General features: G+C 28.8%; 3 protein-coding genes across 3 annotated transcripts in view; all 3 read right to left on the bottom strand.

Annotated features, from left to right (window-relative positions):
* The window catches only part of LOC106768111 (subtilisin-like protease SBT1.2), a 2,594-nt gene extending 1,524 nt beyond the window's left edge, over nucleotides 1–1,070 (bottom strand). The window contains exon 1 of the mRNA XM_014653066.2: nucleotides 1–1,070. This exon is cut by the window's left edge and continues 1,524 nt beyond it. Coding sequence (XP_014508552.1) covers nucleotides 1–846 — 846 coding nt within the window. The 5' untranslated portion in view covers nucleotides 847–1,070.
* Nucleotides 1,071–5,635: 4,565 nt separating this feature from the next.
* Nucleotides 5,636–8,077, bottom strand: LOC106766304 (protein FAR1-RELATED SEQUENCE 11-like). Its single transcript, XM_014651041.1, has 6 exons — nucleotides 8,059–8,077; nucleotides 7,127–7,941; nucleotides 6,721–6,991; nucleotides 6,581–6,666; nucleotides 5,899–6,457; nucleotides 5,636–5,787 (listed from the first exon to the last, which is right to left on the bottom strand). The coding sequence occupies exons 1-6, from the start codon at nucleotides 8,075–8,077 to the stop codon at nucleotides 5,636–5,638; spliced, it is 1,902 nt and encodes a 633-aa protein (XP_014506527.1).
* Nucleotides 8,078–18,941: 10,864 nt separating this feature from the next.
* The window catches only part of LOC106766303 (subtilisin-like protease SBT1.2), a 2,226-nt gene continuing 562 nt past the window's right edge, over nucleotides 18,942–20,605 (bottom strand). Inside the window, exon 1 of the mRNA XM_014651040.1 lies at nucleotides 18,942–20,605. This exon is cut by the window's right edge and continues 562 nt beyond it. Coding sequence (XP_014506526.1) covers nucleotides 18,942–20,605 — 1,664 coding nt within the window.

The raw sequence follows: 20,605 nt of genomic DNA, 5'->3' as shown, positions 1-20,605 counted from the left end.
TAGNCCAAGGGATATTGATATTACATCNACGCCATCCTCCACNGCTGCATCCAATGCGGCCAATACACTGCTTTCTGGGCAGTCTTCTCCAAAACATACTTTGTAAATTGCCAGGTGAGCATGAGGGGCAATNCCTGCNGCTGTACCTTTGGCATTTCCTAGTACTTGTGCATTATCAACGAAAGCACCAGCTGCNGTGCTCGCAGTGTGAGTCCCATGTCCATNTTCATCAATTGGTGTCACTGCTTCTTTCGTTGTCTCTGAAGCGAGGTTGAAAGACCTTGCTCCAATTAGTTTATTGTTACATGCTGTCCCATTAAGCTCGCATCTCCCTTTCCATTTGGGTGGTGGTGGTGGCATTCCTGCATCACTGAATGAAGGATGATTAAGCGTGATTCCAGAATCCAGCACCCCAACAATTACTCCCTTTCCAAAGCTTGATTCCTTCCACAGTCCCATTTGTCGCTTCAACCCCAAAAATTGTGGGGTATGTGTAGTTTGACGATGCAGCATCCTTTCGGGGTGAGCAGAGATAAAGCCATCTTTTTTTTCCACTTGTCTCAGCTCTTGTTCAGTGAGTGTTGCAGCAAAGCCACTGATGACGTTCCGGTATGAATAAATCATTCGTGGTTGATCCTCTGAGCTCATAGCAGTAGTTGGTGGCATGAATGAATTATGCCAGCTCTCTACATCTTCTGATTGAGCAAGTGTGGTACCCTTTGGGCCCTTCACATGGATAATATATGTTTTTGAAGTGGTGGCGGTTGAAGGTTGTTGATTTGCTTGAGCAAAATGAATATGGAAGCTGAAGACAAAGGTTAGAACAACGAGAAAGAAGGAATCCATGTTGAGCAGAACTGCAGAAGCTTTCTGCTGAAGGGAGAAGAATGAATGGTAAAGACTGTGATGTTTGGTTGGGTGTGGTTTAAACAAACTATTGATATATATAATGAAGCTACGAGGACCTGGTAACGTAGTAATGGCGGAATCATGACCGACTTACGTTATTTAAAATTTGTTTTTATATAAAAAATATATTTATTTTTTTATTTATTTTGGATTTTGACTGGAGAAATAATACCATTTAAATATATGTTTCTATATTTGATCAAGAACTTAAGTATTATGAATATCAGTAGTGTTAATATGAAAACTTCTTCTTCTTCTTTAAAAGGCAAGTAATTTAAAATATTTCATTAAAAATACCGAGAATACTGAAGATGAATGTGAAATAAAAAAAATATATATAACATTATTATAATTGATCTTAAATATTTTACATTACAATATTTTTATTTTTCAAAAAATCAATAACAACAATGTTTTATTTGATCTGTTTGAAGAATTTCTTTTAAGAAAGATATTATTTATGAAAAAATTTGAGGATGTTAATTTTGTAATATAATTTGGAATAAATGTTTTTATTATTATAATAATTTGTAAAACAATTAAAGAAAAATAAATTATTTTAAAATTTTACGATATTATAATCATTATTATTATTATTATCGATCATAAATATACTTTTATTATAATATTTTTATTTTTAAAAAATCAATAATAACAAATTTAATTTTAAATTACATTAAAATATCATAAAACGTTTTATATTTTGTTCCTTCCATCAAACTAATTAAAATTAAAATTAAAATTTTAAATTAATTACTTTAAATTATTTTTTCATAATTTTAGTTTTAATTTTTAACTTTTTATTTGTCCTCCTCACTCTGGAGCGGAAAAAGAAAACAAATAGATCCATTTAGAGAAATAATACTCCAATAAATTATTTGAAAAAATAAAACTCAAATAAATTTATTTAAGGATTAAATATGTTTTTAGTTCTTATATTTTGGGGCGATTTTGGTTTTAGTCATTCTTTCAAATTAAGGTATAATTTAGTCTTTCAACTTTAGGAAACTTTAGTTGTAGTTATTTTTACCAAATATTTTTAAGCATTGAAGCAAAAATGTGTCAAAGAATGTAAACAATTCAAATGCTATAATAAAATGTGCTTGAAACAACAAATAAAGTTAAAAAAATTTGGTAAAAAGGACTAAAACCAGAGTTTTGGACTAAATTGTACCTTAGTTTGAAAGAGGAACTAAAATCAAAATCGTCCCAAAATATAGGGACTAAAAACATATTTAACCCTTTATTTAAAAATATTAGTTTGGAAAAACAAAAATTATTGCTCTTGTCCCAGAATTGCGCATCAGTCTCTGGTTGGAATATAGTGAACTTGACCGGCATCTTATTATACCCGTCGCTACCATCACTCTATTTTCAGCGACGGTGATTATTAGACTTTTAGCAACGATTTCAGCAACAGTTTCTATTTAACAGCACTTCCTAAAATCTTATCGATGACAAGTAGAATGGGACTTTGCAATACTTGAGAAATTTAAAATTTGTTGATGAAATTATTGTTTAGAAGCAACAAAAGAGAGAGACAAGGAAGACTCCTCATTGCTTACAGAAGCTGTGGTGTCTCTTAGGTTACTGTTACTGTAATTTTTAAACATTCTACGCTAAATCTTTAGAACGGCAAAATTATCATTTTTAAATTTCTGTACAAACAAATCATTATTGTAAATGGATTTCAGAATTAATTCAAAGCTTCATATTATACTCATTCAGAGAGGCTTTTAAAATTTGAAGTATGTTTCGTTAACAATAAATGTTTGTTCAGAGGATATATCTAACATTCATATATTAACATTTATTTATTCGATTAATTAAAAATCAAAGTGATTTTTTAATTAAATTTCAAAAAAAGCTTAATTATAAAATATTTTCATGGAGTAATATATATATATATATATATATATATTATAATAATACAAATTAAAATAATCTAAATAAACAAAAGGAACTTATGGAAATTTGTATCAATTTTTTCTAATAATAAAAATCTTATATACGAGTGTAGAGTATTTATAATAATTTTATCATAATATAGTTTTTAGCTAATGAATTTTGAAATAAAATTGAAATTAGTTTATATTTTAAATTTTTGTAGATTTTAGTCTCAAAACTTTAAAACGATTTTTACTAGTAATTGAATTGTTTATTGTATTTAATGATTTTTTTTAATTTAAAAATGTATATGAGACATAAAAAAAATATATATAATTGAATTAAATAAAACTATATTTATTTATTTTTAAAATTTAGAAATCAAAATATCAAAATTTCGTATAATAATAAATTTCAATTTTACATCAAAATTAAACAACTAAAACCATACTTGAATCTAAATAACATTAACACATTATAACAAATAATGAGAAAATTAGGATATGATTTAAAATATTAACTTAGTCTTATTTTATTAAATATTATGTTGAGTGATCCCTCTACGTGTATTTGTGCATGCATACATAATACCTACCTCTAATTTAACTTTTATTAATTTTCTTTATCTGGTTTTTTAATTTACTTTATAAACAAAATTAAACATTTTACATAACACAATACAAAAGAAATTGAATAAAAATAATTAATTTTTTAAAAATAAATAATTAGATTACTAAAATAAATTGAACAACAGCACAAGTAAATTAGAGAATAAAAAACATCAATATATTACTAAAATAAATTAAATAATAAAAACATAAAAAAAAAATCAAAGTTCTTCAAAATAAATTTAAAAATACTCTAAGTATTTTATCCATAAATGAACCAAAAACTAATTACAAGAGTTTATAAATATCGCATTTTACAATGAATCCGAAAACAAATTCTTCCAACCAACTAATTAAACATATCAAGTTAATTAGGTTGGTTTTATTAATTAAGTTAATGCAACAAATTATCTAATAATCACAATGACTATATATATATATATATATATATATATATATATATATATATATATATATATATATGTTTGCTAATTAGCGTACGCCTGTTTTTCAGTTGGTACATTTTAGCAATGTGTACCGGGTTTCAGTAGACAAAAATACCCTTATATCATGAATTCTAAGTTTTAAGGTTAAGAGTATTTTAATAATTTTCATTCTCAAAATTAAAAAAATAAAAAAAGAAACCCCCAAACCCTTACCCACCTCTCTCATTCCTCTCAACCCTTTCTCTTTCATCTCTTCCACTCCAACCTTTTCTCTGTCATCCCTACTCTAGCCCCAATTGAAAAAAAAATAAAAAACACTTGTCAAATCCTAATCCACCTTCCTCACTTATCCAATTTTTTTCTCTCTAATCTCCATACTCTCTCTCAGCCACACATAAGAACCCGCCACACAGTAATTACTCTTGCTCTGTTCGTTGATTTGTTTTTCACTTTAATAACAAAATAATTGATGATGTTGATGTTGATTTTTTATTTGAGGGTCTTGTAAGAATACATGATGTAAGAATACTCCTAGGGAGCTCTTCTATACCTATTTTTTTAATTTCCTTATGTCCCTTTTTTTATCACTGAATAAATTTTAACCACTGTGCAATATAAAAAACTATAAAATAATTTTTTACCTTTGAGATTTAGAAAAAGTAACATAAAGTGACAAAGTTTATATTCATTTTACACACATTAATAAATATAAAATGATTATAAAAGAGTAACCTTTTTCAATTTTTAAAAAATATCTCTGATTCAAATTATCACGACCATCTTCGTTGAGTAATATGTGGTCCACTGTGTAAACTTATGGTTACAGTAACTTTAAAAGATATAATTAGATATAATAATTAAATGTTAGAACAACAAACAACTGTGAAAAAGTGTTCAGTAATCTGTCTATTTCTTGTGCACTTTGATTGCAATGTAAATTTTTGAATCAGAATTGTTTGTCAACTATACCAAACTATGTAAACCTATTGTCTTGCATAGTATACACGGGTTCTCTCAAATTTTCTCTTGATACTCCAAGCATAACTGATAAACTTCAAAATGAAATTATTAAAAATGAAAGTATGAAACTTTATTAGACCCGAAGAAAAGAAAAGACAAATTGAAAGGCATTAACACGTAGCCTTAAAATTGGAAACAAAGTTTACATTGTTGTATGCTAATTTCAATTTTTCTATATTTATGGACACACTTTGTTTTTCCTTTATTTTTTATTTATTTTTATTTTTTTAACATGACATGCTTAACTCAAAACTAATTTAAATCTGACAATTCAATTAAATGTGGGGGACAGTTTTGTTTTTTACAAGGAAACCATATTAATAATTTTGCAATGAGGTGTGACTTGTCCTCTTTTATTTTGATGAAAGCAACCAGCAATTGGTACTTCAAATGGAAGAGGAGCTATGTGTTACAATTAAAATGAGCACAGACAATCAATCAATACATATAAATTATCATCAATTATTGAACAACGCTCTCAATGAGAGATCATAGTTGATTTAGTCATGTGTTGGAGAAGACCGATAAATGTCCCAATGATAACGTGTCTAATTGATAGAGTCATGGGTGATAATGTGTTAATTAAAGAGGATGTAAAGACATTGATTTAACTTCAACAGTGAAAACAAGCAGTGCAACAGTCACATAATATAACCAATATCACAAGTTTAATTAAGAGGAAAATATAACTAATACATGTCACTTTCAATCAATCACCTACATATTACAAATCAATGAAACTTTAGAATACCACAGAATCATGCATTACTTATTAGGAGATGATTGAGAAGCTAATAGTGAGTCTTTCTTCCTTTTGATTGGACAATTTCGTGAGTCATGATCGGTTCCACCACAATTAGGATAATGACAATGACGAGACTTCTTTGCAACTTCAACTCCTCCTTTTGCCCTTGATCCTCTTGGTCGACCTTTTGTTTTAGAAGTGATAGGATTTTCAACATCACACTCATCAACATTTAGAACACCACGTTCTAGATCAATTGAATTTTCTTGAACTTCAGGCATGCCTTTTAAATAGTGAATGACTTTCTTTAACTCTTTAGTAGCTACTTCAACTCGATCTTTGGTCTTTAAAGATTCAACCTCTAAACATTGCACAAGTGATCGAAACTCAACAAAGGAGTTATCATTATAGTTGATTATGTGTCTTGATTGTGGGATCAATGAGCTTTCTCTTCTCCATCGAGAAGGAAGATATTCTTTTGGAATGCTAAAATAGTCATTCTTCAACAACACTCGAATAGCATGTCTACATAGTATTCCAGAAAATTCAAATTGTTTACAAGAACAATAAATTGAATTTTTTTCCTTTATCCAAGTTACAGAACGACCTCCATCAAGTTTGGTATGATGTCGCACCGAGTAAGAGTCATTGTCAATCGCAGTTGCTGCATATTTTGCAGATAACTCAATCTCATGTTGAAGCAACTCAAAGGCATATAGTGTGAGTATGGATGCAGCATGTTCCTCAATCGGAAAAATCGTTTTCATTAGAGGATTATGATACTTTTGACGCATTCTTGCCTCTTCTCCAGCTTGATTTCTAATGTTCACAGCAACTCCAACCTTAAAAAAAGGAAATATGAAAAACTTATAAGTTGATTATAAAAAAGGAAGAAAAAACACTTGTAACACCAAACAATAATATATTCTTACTTGATTCACAAAGTCCACCAAACTCGTTTTAACATCCAAGAATCTTTTAATATATGAATTTATAGATTCTGAACGTCCGGTTGTTGTCATCCCAGCGAAAAAGAATTCTTTCAAATAGGCTAAGGCCCAAAATTGACAATGAGAATACAATGCCTCAATGTACGTGTTATTACTTACATGAAAGCGTTCAACCATGAAATCCCATTGTTGTTCAAAATCACTTTCACATTCTAAATTATATAGCCTATAGAACTCAGTTTTGAAGTCATCATACTCTGTACCCAAAAGGAAAGAAAACCAAGTTGGCAACTTTGTCGCAATATGCCATATGCAAAAGACATGCTTTGTATTTGGCAATTCTGTTGAAACAGCTTCTTTAAGTGCATGATCTTGATCAGTTAGAATTGTTTGTGGACATTTTCCTTTCACAAAGCGTACAAAACTCTAAAAATATAACAAATAATAAAAATTATGAAAATACAAAAGTTAATATTTAAGAAACAAAAATAACAACAAATAATTATAACTTACCTTTAAAGCCCATGTGAATGAAGGTATCTTCTCATCCCTTAATAGAACACAACCAAAAAAAATGGAATTTCCATGATTATCAACTCCAACCCATAATCCAAGAGGCATATCATAACGATTAATCCGATACGTAGTATCAAAGACAACCACATCCCCAAAAGCTTCATATGCTCGTATCGAATCACCAAATACCCAAATAATATGTTCCGACTTGTTATTTTCATCCAATGTAAAATCATATTGGAAAGCATAATCTTTGTCTTTCAAACCTTTGCATAATTTAAGAACATCTGAAGCGTCATTATCTTTATCAATGCTACTTTGAGATTTAATAAAATTTCTAATATCTTTGTCCAAAAATGGTAGATGTCCTGCCTCTATCCCTTTCTCCGCTTCAAGCACTCTCATAATGAGACTTACCGAGCAACCAACTTTTGACAATAATAATATACGAGCTTGATCGTTAATAGGGATATCACGATAAGCTGGAAGAAATCGAATTTCTTTCTCATCTAATAAAACATGATTATGAGAGTTTTCGAAACATGTAACCATCCATTTTTCCTCGAAGCCAAATGTTCTTTTAGATATCAACAATTTTGCACTACAATTACACCTGGAACTTTTTCGTCTCCTTTGTTTTTCTACTTCACTAATTTTATTTTGTTTAGCAACACCTGCTCGGTGACAAATAAACTTTCTTTTATATATTTCTTCAATGTTATTCTTGTTCCTTCTATAACTATGTCCACGTCTAACTGAAAAACCATAAGTCTTTGCAAATAAACAATAAAAATTGTAAGCATAGGTGTCGCTGTTAAACAATTTTCCTTTATAAAGAGTTAAGTCATTGGCATATTCGCCTTCAAGCAAAGGTTCATTCAAGATCTCTTCAATTTCATCATCTTCACTAAATTCTCTAATTTCATCATCTGCGGATGTTGAATCATCATCTCTAAAAAACCCTTCATGCCAATTACCAATTCTCTCGGATGTCATTATGCTTGTGAAAATTAAATAAAATTAGATAAGACAAAAATTATAACTAAATATACAAATTATTTAACTTATGCTCTTTTTCCATATACTTCTAACATAATCATGCATTTTACCAATATATGAATAATTTTTAATTTTCTCTTTTTATCATTCAGTAACGCATAAATATTCTTAATATTTAATATTAAAAGCAAAAGTTATAAAATTATAAAATATCAGCAATTTCTAAGGGAACACATTTTTGTAACGCAAAGCAAGAGGGACTAAATATACTTAATTTATAATCTTAATCATAGTTATGTGATAAAAAACAGTTAACTCCTATGCAGCATATATATATAGGTATATTTTCTTTACAAAATATACAAATTGCTCGCAAACTAAACCTCGGCTATGGTGCCAACAATTTTGCAGACATGTTATTCAATAATGAGAAGTGGAATACACAAAATATGAAGTATTCTATTTAAACACTTTTCAAATTTATCAGAAATTAAAACTTGAATAGAATATGTTTTCTCATACCTGTGTTGGGATTTGTTTATTAACATTACAACTTCATCCACGCAGTTACCAATCCCACGCTCCACGACCTCTTTCGCACTTGAACCTTCCAGAAATTCAGCCTCTCGTCCTTTGAATGATAAAAAAAAATGCAACCCTTCTTCTCAGTCTCACACAAATGCTAATATTTTTTTATTTTCTTATAACATGAGTAACCGTGCATAAAATTAAATTTAGGGTTTATAATAAAAAAATGGTTATCAATTTAAAAAGTAATAGTATGTTTTGTAAATGAATAAATATGTAGTTTCTCTATTTATGCGATATGTAATATTTTCGAACAACTTAATAGTTAAAATATCAAATCTTCTCAAAATAAACTATTGATTCTAAAATTTAAAAATGGTAATAATAATAAGGGGAAATATACAAGACAACCCTCAAATAAAAAATCAACATTAACATCATCAATTATTTTGTTATTAAAATGGAAAACAAATGAACGAACAGAGTAAGAGCAACAAATTACTGTATGGCGGGTTCTTGTGTGTGACTGCGAGAGAGTATGGAGATTAAAGAGAAAGGGTTGAGAGGAATGAGAGAGGTGGGTAAGGGTTTGGGGGTTTCTTTTTTTTTATTTTTTTAATTTTGAGAATGAAAATTATTAAAATACCCTTAACCTTAAAACTTAGAATTCATGATATAAGGGTATTTTTGTCTACTGAAACCCGGTACACATTGCTAAAATGTACCAACTGAAAAACAGGCGTACCCAAGTTAGCAAACCCCATATATATATATATATATATATATGGAGAGAAAATTTTTAATTATATATAATTAAAAGAATATAAAAACAAAAAAATAATAATAATACAAAATTACATAACCATTTTTGCACCATACACGGAACACACACTATAAACAAACGCGATATTTCTCTAACACTAAAATTTGTTTAGGTAAGATGAATGGACCCTGTTTTCTGAATTTGATTGTTAATCATAGCCTAAATTAAAGGAATGCGTGTTTGACTTTTTCCTTTATTTTTAATTCTGAATATATTTTTAAACTTGGCTATTCTTTTTTATCGGATTTATATAGATCATGAATCTTGTATTTATATAATCTTAAATATAGTAACTATTTTGACGGTGTTTATATAATATTTAAATATTTTAAATATTACAAATGTTATGTGTAATTAATTATAGTTTTTTATGTTCAGCTTATTAGTATGCTAATTAACTATTACAGATATTCTGTTATATATAATTAGTATTTCTAATTATAATTATTTTAATTTTTTTCTCATTAATAATTTTACTTTGTTAATTTGTATAACTTTTTTTGTTATTGTAATTCAAATTATATTGTTATAATTCTTCTAAGAAGTTCTATATTGTAAAACTTTTATTGTTTTAATTTCTATTCTTAGTTCATATTGATATGATGTAGTGTTTTTTGGATTTATGATAATTAATAAATATATTTTATTTGAATTTTATTTCAAATTCAATTCGTAAAAATTGTTCACAACAATTTTCAAAGTTCACATTCTTCTTTAAATAAAATATTATCTTTTGTTTTGAATACATCTTTTATTTTGCGTTTAAGATTTCAATTGTGGTCCATCAATCAAATTCTAAAAATAGATCTTAAATAGTCTTAAAATACTTTATTAATAGATTATATTACATGCTATCAACAATATAAATAATATATTTATAATATAATAAATAACATTGTTTATATATATATATATATATATATATATATATAATTATTTTTTATTTTGAAAGGTTTCCTTGATAAATAGAAGTAATGATTATAATAAACAAAATTACTTTGAATATATATATTTATCTTAACAAAAGTTATCATGTGTTCACGATTTACTTAAAAAATATGGATTCTTCGATTAATTTTTTTTTTTTAATTTATTTTCGACATTTATTTCACAGCTCAAAAGTTTTACATTCGGGTTGATTATTGAGTTTTATTTTTGTCATGAAAATAATTACAAATATGATAAAAATATTATTTAATATTATTTCCATTAGAATAGGAAACACTACTAATATCAAATTAACATGATTTTAAATTTTTTAAAATTAATATATTGGATATTTTTTTTTATCTTTTAAACTTCTGAAGTATTTCAATTCAATTAAATTTTCTAAGAGTGATTTCATATATTTAAAACGTATTGTAACAAGAACAAAATCTTTGATTAGTGTGTGTAAAACTATTTGAGGAAAAATTGACAAATACATTTTATTTTAATGGAGATTGAACTTTAACTATAAATAAGAATTATTATTATAAATAGGAAAATATTTGAAGATTAAATCTTATGACTTAATTAAATTTATTTCAAGTGATATTTTATAATATTTTAACTCTTATTATTCATATATTTGTATTCTTTATTATTATTATTATTATTATTATTATTATTATTATTATATTAGTAAGGTATGGTAACTTCATGTTTATTTAGTATCATTATTTTTATTTTATTATTGATGTTTTTATAACATTGTTTTCATTTATTTATTGTTATTATTTATCTATTTAGCAACAAATGATACTGGAAAAATATACACAATTTTTTATATACAAATGCATAACTAGAAGAAAATATACTACGATTTCACATAAAATATTAGAGATATTATAACTTTAAATATATATATATATATATATATATATATATATATATATATATATTATTGAAATTTAAATAGGTTGAAGATAAAAGATTAGGAATATTTAAAATAAACAAAATTGTTATACAAATCAAATTTTCAAGAGGGATATTTGCATTTTTCTTTTGTTTTCTCCATTCTTCTTTCATACATTGGGAGAATTTTTTTGTGTGATCGGATAATTTTTTTCATAATGAATTTGTTTTGTGATAACTTCTTTGAGATATTCTCTAGATTACATGCAAAAGTCATATATAAATTTATGTTTATACTTTTAAAGTTTCTAAAATAAATTTATTTTGCATTCAAGGAAGCTTAACATGCATTCTTAAGTGAGGACACTGGTTTTTTCATTCAGCGAGGAATGTCCATTTATGCAAGTGGATGGTGCAATCTTCCAATTGAATTTTATCCCTTGTTTGGAGAAGAATCATCATGAGGAGTGTTTAAAAATGTTCTAACATATTTTTCTAAGAGCATCAAGATTTTATGTTCAAGTAATGACTTGGTTATCTGTTCTATGGCAAGTGAGAATGAAGTAAACATTTTTATTATCAACCCAACAACATAATCTTACTTACCTATTCTAACTCATGAGCACTTTCAAAATAATAGTTTTTATTATCATAAGATTGATTTTGTATGTGATTTTGATTGTAATATTATGATGTATCACCTTATTGATAATTTAGATGAGTGGTGTTCAGATTTTAACTCCAAAGTGTGTAAAGAGGGAGTGTGGAAAGCAAAAGAAAGATTTTTCACTGGTGGTAGAAATTTAAGATTTGATATATTTATGCATCACATAGAAGTTATTCACTATAAGTTCGTTTTCATTATTTAACAAGAAACAACTCTTATTTTAGACTCTACATCATGTCATACAATTTTGAGGATAATAAATCAAGACTGTTGAAAGTGCCAAAAGAAACAAAAAAGAGTTTTCATGACAAAAGTTATGAAATAGACATTTTCAAATGGAAAAAAATGACTAATCAGAGCAATCTATTTGTTTGATGAGATTGAGAAAGGAAATATTTCCTGTAAGAATTTTGACAAAGTATAAAACAAGTTTGTTGAAAAAGATTTTGAAGATAAGATTGAAAGTAATTAGACTTTTGGAGAATGATCCTTCTCAAATAACACTAAAAAGTTTTTTAATATTAAATGGAAAACTTAGTGTTATGCTACACATAACAATGTTTATATATGGGTTGAGTCATAAAATAATTCATAAATTTTGAAATCATAAGGCTGGGTTCAATTATTTGCGCTTCATTCTTTACGAGGATAATTTATATATATATATATATATATATATATATATATATATATATATATATATATATATATATATATTGAAACAAAAATTTATCTCTATTTATTCATGTGTGATAGTTTTAATTTTTTTTTCTCATTAATAATATCACATTGTTAATTTATATAACGTTTTTTGTAATTTTAGTTCAAATTATATTGTTATAATTTTTTAAGGAGTTCAATTTTATATAACTTCTTTGTTTTAATTTTGAATTTATTATTGGTTCATATTAATATGATGTAATGTTTTTTTTTTTCTATGTCACGTTTGTGTTTATCTAAATTTTATTTCAACTTGTTGATCAAAATATTCCAAGTTCACATTCTTCTTTAAATAAAATATTATATTTTATTTTGAATATATCTTTTTTTTTTTCGTTTGAGATTTCAATTTTATTGCATTGTTATCATTCTCCATCAATCAAATTCTAAAAATGGATGTTAACAGACAAATTATTCTGAAAATTATGTTTATCATATAATGCTACTTTTGCCAACTGAGTACGTTTATTAAATTAAAGAGGCTATTAAATAACACTCATGTAACAGAATAAATAACGGCTAAAAAATAAAAGTGCCTACAAAGTAGACATAATTTATGCAGTAACAGAAAGTGTTTATATGAAGCATTATTATGCAGAATAAAAGATCTCTTCAGTAGATCTAGATCCAGGTGATCTTGAGGTGACGTAATTGGGAAATGTTGAAGTTGAGGAGAACTGATTCTTTTACACACGAGCGGAGAGGATAATATACACAATATCTTAGGTAATTGGAGTCTATAATAGTTATTCTGATTTCAGTAATCTTACAAATTCAAGCACCGAAAGGAAATTCCTATAAGTAGCTATGAACATTAAAGGTAAGTTTCTTTCGTATTATCTCTACAAGTAGCCAAACATGTCTTTTAACAGTTATCCAATTTAAATTCTTCTGCTTAGACACACCACTAAAATTTAGATATCAATGGAGGATTTTGAATTTTATTTTACATAGAAATTGAAATTTCCTAATTGTTTGGTTATGTCTGAAACTCACGATATATATGAAAGACAAAAGATTCAGCGTACCCGTGAACATGTATCTTTCAGAAGCATAAAAGAAAAATTTAAAAAGTCTAAGTTTTACAAAGTTATGTACAAAGAAGAAGAATGAACAGTTTCAATGAAAATTTCCCTATCTTTTTTTTTTCAAAAATAAGAAATTCCACTCTATTTTGCCAGTGTTTAAAAAAGTCACTGTCGACGTATCAATGTGGAACATCATTGTACTTTTAACTTAATTCAACAAATTTAAGACAAAATTCAATTACATCAACTTTTCACCCATAGAAATCAAATAAGAATAAAATTAAGTGAAAGATCAATTTAAAACAAAAACAAAAAATAAAAAAATAAAAACCTCAAAAATGATTTAATCTATTTTTAATTATTATAAAAACTGTATTATGAATTTATGATGACCATAAATATAAAATCTCTTAAATATAAAAACACAATTCTTAAATATAAGTTTACTATAAGATATCCCTGTTGTAGGTGGTCCCATTGTAATTCTGCTCGATGCTAGCTAATGTTGTCTATCTTACACAAAGATGACTAAGATAGGACTCCTTACAGTGTGTTTNGAATAAACAAAGGTTCTTTAGTTGAGTGTGCTTTGAACACACGTATAATAGGTAATAGATCTTGTACAAAACAAAGGAGGCATATTGTTTAGTTATAGTAGTGTTACCCATATAATATAATGAGCTTGGCCGTTCAAATTCAATTATTTATTTTTGTCGTTAACTCTTAGTTTTGTTGAGGAATTCTGAAAGTGCAACCTTTTGTTATGAGTAAATGGGCATAAACTGCATAGCTCAACGCTATGGTAAAGAGCTGTTGGTCTTGTTTAAACACATTTACTTTTTACGTATGGTCTTGAATAAATTTTTATATTTTTAAAGAAGAAAAAAGAAATAATGTTAAATGAATGTAAAATATTAAACGAATTTCCTTTCATGTCTCATAAAAATATATTTGCTCTCTATTCAATAGGACTTACATAAATTTATTCATAATTAGGGGTAGTGAGGTTAGTCAAATATTTTTATAATTTTACATTATTTTGTGCATATAATTTTATTGAAATGATTCTTTAGAAGCACCTTTCCAAACCTAAAAGACACCTAGAAGACAAACAGGGAATAATTTCTTAATTTTGCCTCTTGATTAATATGTTTGGGTAGGTTACTAGAATAATTATTACTAATATATAAAATAAGAATTCCACAACTCAATTCAATTATGGAAAGATCGTTTTTAATATTAATATATGAATATTAAACTCTCTTATAACTTCAACGAGTCTTGGAATTCAGTAATGAGTAGAAAAATTATTCATTTTTAAGTTGTTCTACCATTTCATAACAATATATACGCTTTTCTCTACATCTATTATATACGTTTCTGCTATGTTATATAATTGTATTGCCTTGTCTTGCTAGATCACTTACACTTACACATGCATGTTAATGTGATGAATGTTTTAATGCACACTGAAACTAGTTGTTGAAAAAGGGAGAAACATTAATATTTGCCATTTATAGGTTAGTTAACTTTTACTCTTAGGTTTAATCAGTGGTTTTCGTTTTTTTTAAGTTGTAAATTGGTTTCTCAAATTTTTTGTTTTAATTGTTTTTTTTTTTTAAATTGAAACAATGTTCTTTCTATAGTATTAACACACTTAAATAAATAAGGTATCATGTGTGATTTTTTTTTTTAAATATTCTATTTTATTTTTTACTTTTTTATTTTTATATTTAAAAAATATAAAAATTTGTCATGTGAAACTAATATTTTGTCTCACGACAATAATAGTGTAATGTGACAGTGTCACATGTTAGTGTCATGCCACGTATCCTTGTAGTCTCAATTTAACTCTTATATTTTTATTTTGTCTCAATTTAATTTTAATTTTTCTAAAATTAAATAATTTTATCTCTCCATAAATTATAATAAAATTTAATTTGTATATAAATATTATACACATATTTTTATTAAAATTGATATTTTTATTAAATATTTTTAACAAGATTAAGTTTGTTTATATTTATAATTATTTAATTACATAAATGAGAATTCTTGAAGTTTAGATGACGTTGTTGCCACCTCCTTGTTGCTGAGTGAGCACTTTCCAAATAGCAAAGACATCAGCCACAATTGAGCACCCCTTAACCTCTATTGAGTGCGAGTATTTCAAAGAGCAAACCTGGGCAATCCTGCATGCAGCGTTGAATGGCATAAACCAAGTTTTGAGCAAAACCTATCTTAATGTTGCAAGTTGTGCCTATTTCTTCTCATTTCTCAAAGAGAGAATTGGGTCTTTTGTTGTTTGAGGCATGAAAACACATTTTGGGAGCGCTTGGAGGATTGTTAAGGGCTTGTGGGAACAACATCTTTTTCCTCTTTATATCTTCTTCTCCTTCCATTTTCTATTTTATAAGCTTAGTCTTTCCATGATAATGGAGAACTAAACCCATTTTATTGGGAGTAGATGTAGTCACTGAAGTCTCTTGTATTTTGTAAATGCTTTAAATATAGTTATGTCTCTTCCATTAAATGCTAATATTTTTGCTTTTGTTCTTAATGCTTATTGTAATGTGGTCATTCATAACTTAATTCATAGTTCATTAGGTATTATGAAGTATCTTTTGAAACCTATACTTGGAACAATGTACCTAATGAAGCTTGTATTTAGGGATAAAGCTTAACTCATTAGTTGTCTTAAACTCTAGTTCTAAAGACAGGTTTGTTTATTAAGAGTTCGAGTGATTGACTCTTAATAAGAAAACTTAGGCTCATTCTACTAAGGGATTATGGTGTGCGTATTCTTGTGGTTTGACATTATATATTGATGAAGAGGAGATGAGTTCTTATATGCATGAGAGTGAAATCAATGAAATCTAACCCCCAACAATATCAATCAATATCATTACTAACCTTTTCCCATTTCCATGTGTCTTAACCTCCAAAGTTCATCTTTCCTGCTTATACATCATTTTACTTTATTTGCACATTGAATTATTCTTTAGTCTAGATTAGTTATTAATTGTATGATTATTTAGTATTAGACGAATATTTTGGGAAACGATATTCAGTCTTATCGATTTACTACTTAAACAATTTGGTATGCTTGTTAATGAGTTAACATTTGCCAACTAGCCATATGCTCAAATAGAGAGATTATACCATAAAGAAATATAAAATTGAAAAAACCACATATTTACATATTTCAATTTTTTTTTTCTTCAAAAGATGCAAGAAAAACAAAATGAAAAAAAAAAATTGAATGCAAGGCTAACTATACAACTACAACTTAAGTCTACAACAATCCGCCATTTGTAAAACAGCCTTTTAGAACAAAATCTAAGAAATCCCTCTAACGTTGCATAAGACAATATCAATCCAAGGAAGTGGTACATGTTAAGCTATAAATTATGTAATTGACCTTGCTAAAAATAGTATAAAAAATGAGTTTAAGAGAATATCTAATGGCTATATAAAAAAAAAATGCATGATCCTATCTAAATGAACCTGGTGTATGCATGTGAATTGATCATATGGTCTAATTGATGAAAACCGATGCAAGGAATGCAATGGAATGAATCTAACAATATTAAATTGGTAAAGAGGATGCAAAGTATGTAAGAACTCTAAGTAGGTGTTACAGATTATGCATGAAACTGGAAAATTACGTAATTGAGAGTCCTATGTGACAGACATGACATGTTTTTGTGCACTTTTTTTAGTTTAAAAATAGAACCTGAGATCCTAGGATGCTAATGCAATTGTAATGACCTAAACAAATGAAAAGGATCTATTTCCAAGCGGATGAGTAATTGACTAAATGCAAAAAATGAGCATTTGCCTAATCAGAAACTAAATGACATCAAGCACACCATGACAGTAATATAAATCTGAAATTATGCTTATAAATGGTAATGTAGAGAAAGCAAATGCATAACTTAAAATAGCCAATTGGGTGTCAACTATTATGCACAACACTGGAACAGGAAGTAAGATCAATGCAGAGAGTATGGAAACTTAATGCAGAAGTAGAACATGATGCAGAAAAATTATTCAGGCAAGGTGCAAATGCAAGATGAATTAGTTTTAAACTAAGAAAAGATTCTACTTATAATCACAGACAATTGTTAAAGGCAGAAATTAAAAGAAATGTATTCAAACTTAAAAGAGAACCCACAACATCAGATACTAGAAAAATCACAAAACTTAGGACTGAATGCTCAATTTATTTGGTTAATTGAATATGAATTTGCTTCAAGAAGACTTCTTGGACAAAACAAGCCCACTCTGGGTTTTATAGCCTCTGTTTAAGAAACTGAAATAATGCAAATTCTTGTTCAATTACACAAACATCTTGAGGTTCAATTCTGAAGAGAAACTTACAAGTTCTGATCACTAAATGCTACAATGCCAACCCAGAAACTAGAAACTAAGCATTCAAATTACAGTAACAATTTTTTTTTAAAAGAACCAGTTTCCGCCTACACCCTTTTCAAACCAAGATGCAGACTTATGTAGACACATACAAAGAAAAACAAACAGAAGATTGTAACAAAGATAATACCATAACGCAAGAAAGATATAACTGGTGCATGAAAAGTAAAAGAACTGAATTTAAAAGACAAAGGTAAATTTCATAATCGAAAACAGATAATGGCAGAAATAACCAACTGCATTGCATTCAGAAAGAAGATTGTACAAGAAGGTTCATTACAGGTTCACGAGGTAACTTTGTACTCACAAGAACCTATAGCGCTATACTAGCCTCACACAGCAGATTCAAGACTCGTCCTATGCTTACTTTGCACTCAAGGGCTGAAGAACTCTTTTTGCCAACCGTGTTCGAACTCTTTTTGCCAACCGTGTTCAAACTCTTTACAGCTCACCACTTCTATCCTATCATATTCCTAGTGAGAAAAGAAAAGAAAATGAACGGTTGAATGATTGAATGATGACTCTATGGTGGTTCGTAGGTATCTATCTACTTTCTCTCTTCACATTGTTCTTTATATAAGAAAAAGAAAGGAAAACGAAAGCTAAGATCGAGCCCCATAGTGCTCTGATGACTATAAATATAACTGTGTTCAATTATTATAAAAACTGTACTATGATGACCATAACTTTGTGTTCAGTTATTATAAAAAGTGTACTATGATGACCATAAATATAAAACATGATTCCTAAATTTAAGTTTATTATAAGATATCTCAGTTGTAGGTGGTCCCATTGTAATTCTGCTCGATGCTAGCTAATGTTGTCTTAACCAAAGATGACTAAGATCGGACTCCTTACAGTGTGTTTGGCAGAGACCCATTGTAAAAACCCTTGAGCATATTCCGCAGTTTCATTNCCCGACTCTATACGGCTGAATGACACTGAATATGCCTCTTTCTGGTTTGCTTCTGAAAAGTTCAGTTTATCTGGCTGGACCTTCACATTGACCCCTTCTGGCGCTGTAACCTNGACAACATAAGACGAGTTGGCCTCACCTACATTTGTTACAGTCCTTGTNAATGTTTTTGGGGAACCAAGCACCACAGAAAATGAGGGATAGTTGAGCTCTCCTTCGGGAATGCTTGAAATCCCAGAGCACATAATCGTTTTATGCGCAATGATACCAACCTCCGTATCTCCGTAGCCTAAACCNCAGAGATAAGGTATATAATCATCTGGNGTGATATCATAAACTAGCCCGGGGTCATTTGCTCTAGATGGATTCACGTGGCCAGAACCTGTGGCAAAGATATCGGCAGGTTGAAGTGTTTCGTCAACAATGAGTTTCTGATCAGAATTGGTTATGTCTGCAGAAGTCATTATGGCAGATTTTATGGCAGCTGGTGACCAGTCAGGATGAGAGCTNTTGAGCAAAGCGGCTACGCCACTAAGATGTGGGCATGACATTGATGTGCCAGAAAGGATGTTGAAAGTGGATTTTGAATCAGTATTGTTGTTAAGGGGGAATGGCCAGGCAGCTAGGATGTTGACGCCTGGTCCTATGATGTCTGGTTTCAAAATACCAGGACTGGGCAAGTTGGGACCTCTTGAGGAGAAGGATGAAACGGCCGGAGATAGGGAGTTTCCTATTACAGTTCCCTTGAATAAAATGGTAGCTGTAGGTGTTTCAGTTGAATTTATGTAGGCTATAATCTTAAGTCCAGCATCATAGCTTACATGTGTNGCAGGTAGAACATGTACATCAGCTNAGAGACTGAAGCCATTGCTTTNATCATTCATGATAATCATGGCTGCACCACCAACTCTCTTTACTTCCTCCCCTTTGNAAATTCTTCCTGTATCCCCTCCTCTCTCACACAAAACNACCTTGCCGCTGAAATCAATATAGTNCAGGGATCCCCTAGCACAAAGTGCAGCTTNAGGTTTGCCATTATTACCNGCATANGCTAANGGTAGCAGTGTTGGAGTATAATNGGAAGNCTGGAAAANAGATTCGCCGTCAAATTCTTGCCCGTTTCCTAGCTNTGCTGTTGCTACAATACTTCTGTCAACATTGCTTGCTCCAACTGTGAGGATCCAAGGGGCTCCATTNANCAAGGAGCCAGGGAAAGGGCCAGANTTCCCCGCTGNACAACTTANAAAGATTCCCTTCTGCATTGCTGCAAANGTNCCTATTGCAATGCTATCATAAAAAAAGGGANNTGNNNNACNTAGGCCAAGGGATATTGATATTACATCNACGCCATCCTCCACNGCTGCATCNAATGCGGCCAATACACTGCNTTCTGGGCAGTCTTNTCCNAAACATACTTTGTANATTGCCAGGTGAGCATGAGGGGCAATCCCTGCTGCTGTGCCTTTGGCATTTCCTAGTACTTNTGCATTATCAACNAAAGCACCAGCNGCNGTGCTNGCNGTGTGAGTCCCATGTCCATNTTCATCAATTNNNGNNNCTGCTNCTTTCNTTG

The sequence above is a fragment of the Vigna radiata genome, chromosome 7 (genome assembly GCF_000741045.1).
Source record: "Vigna radiata var. radiata cultivar VC1973A chromosome 7, Vradiata_ver6, whole genome shotgun sequence".
Taxonomy (NCBI): domain Eukaryota; kingdom Viridiplantae; phylum Streptophyta; class Magnoliopsida; order Fabales; family Fabaceae; genus Vigna; species Vigna radiata.
The sequence above is the reverse complement of the archived record's forward strand: the minus strand, read 5'-3'. Positions and strand labels throughout refer to the sequence as shown.

Bases quoted from the DNA above. Each gene is read 5' to 3' on its own strand.
- LOC106766304 (XM_014651041.1), bottom strand. The intron at 6,992-7,126 runs GTTCTATTAAGG...TTATATTTTTAG, and splicing joins ATTCCATTTTTTTTGGTTGT to AGTTTTGTACGCTTTGTGAA. The intron at 6,458-6,580 runs GTTAAAACGAGT...CCTTTTTTTAAG, and splicing joins ATATTAAAAGATTCTTGGAT to GTTGGAGTTGCTGTGAACAT.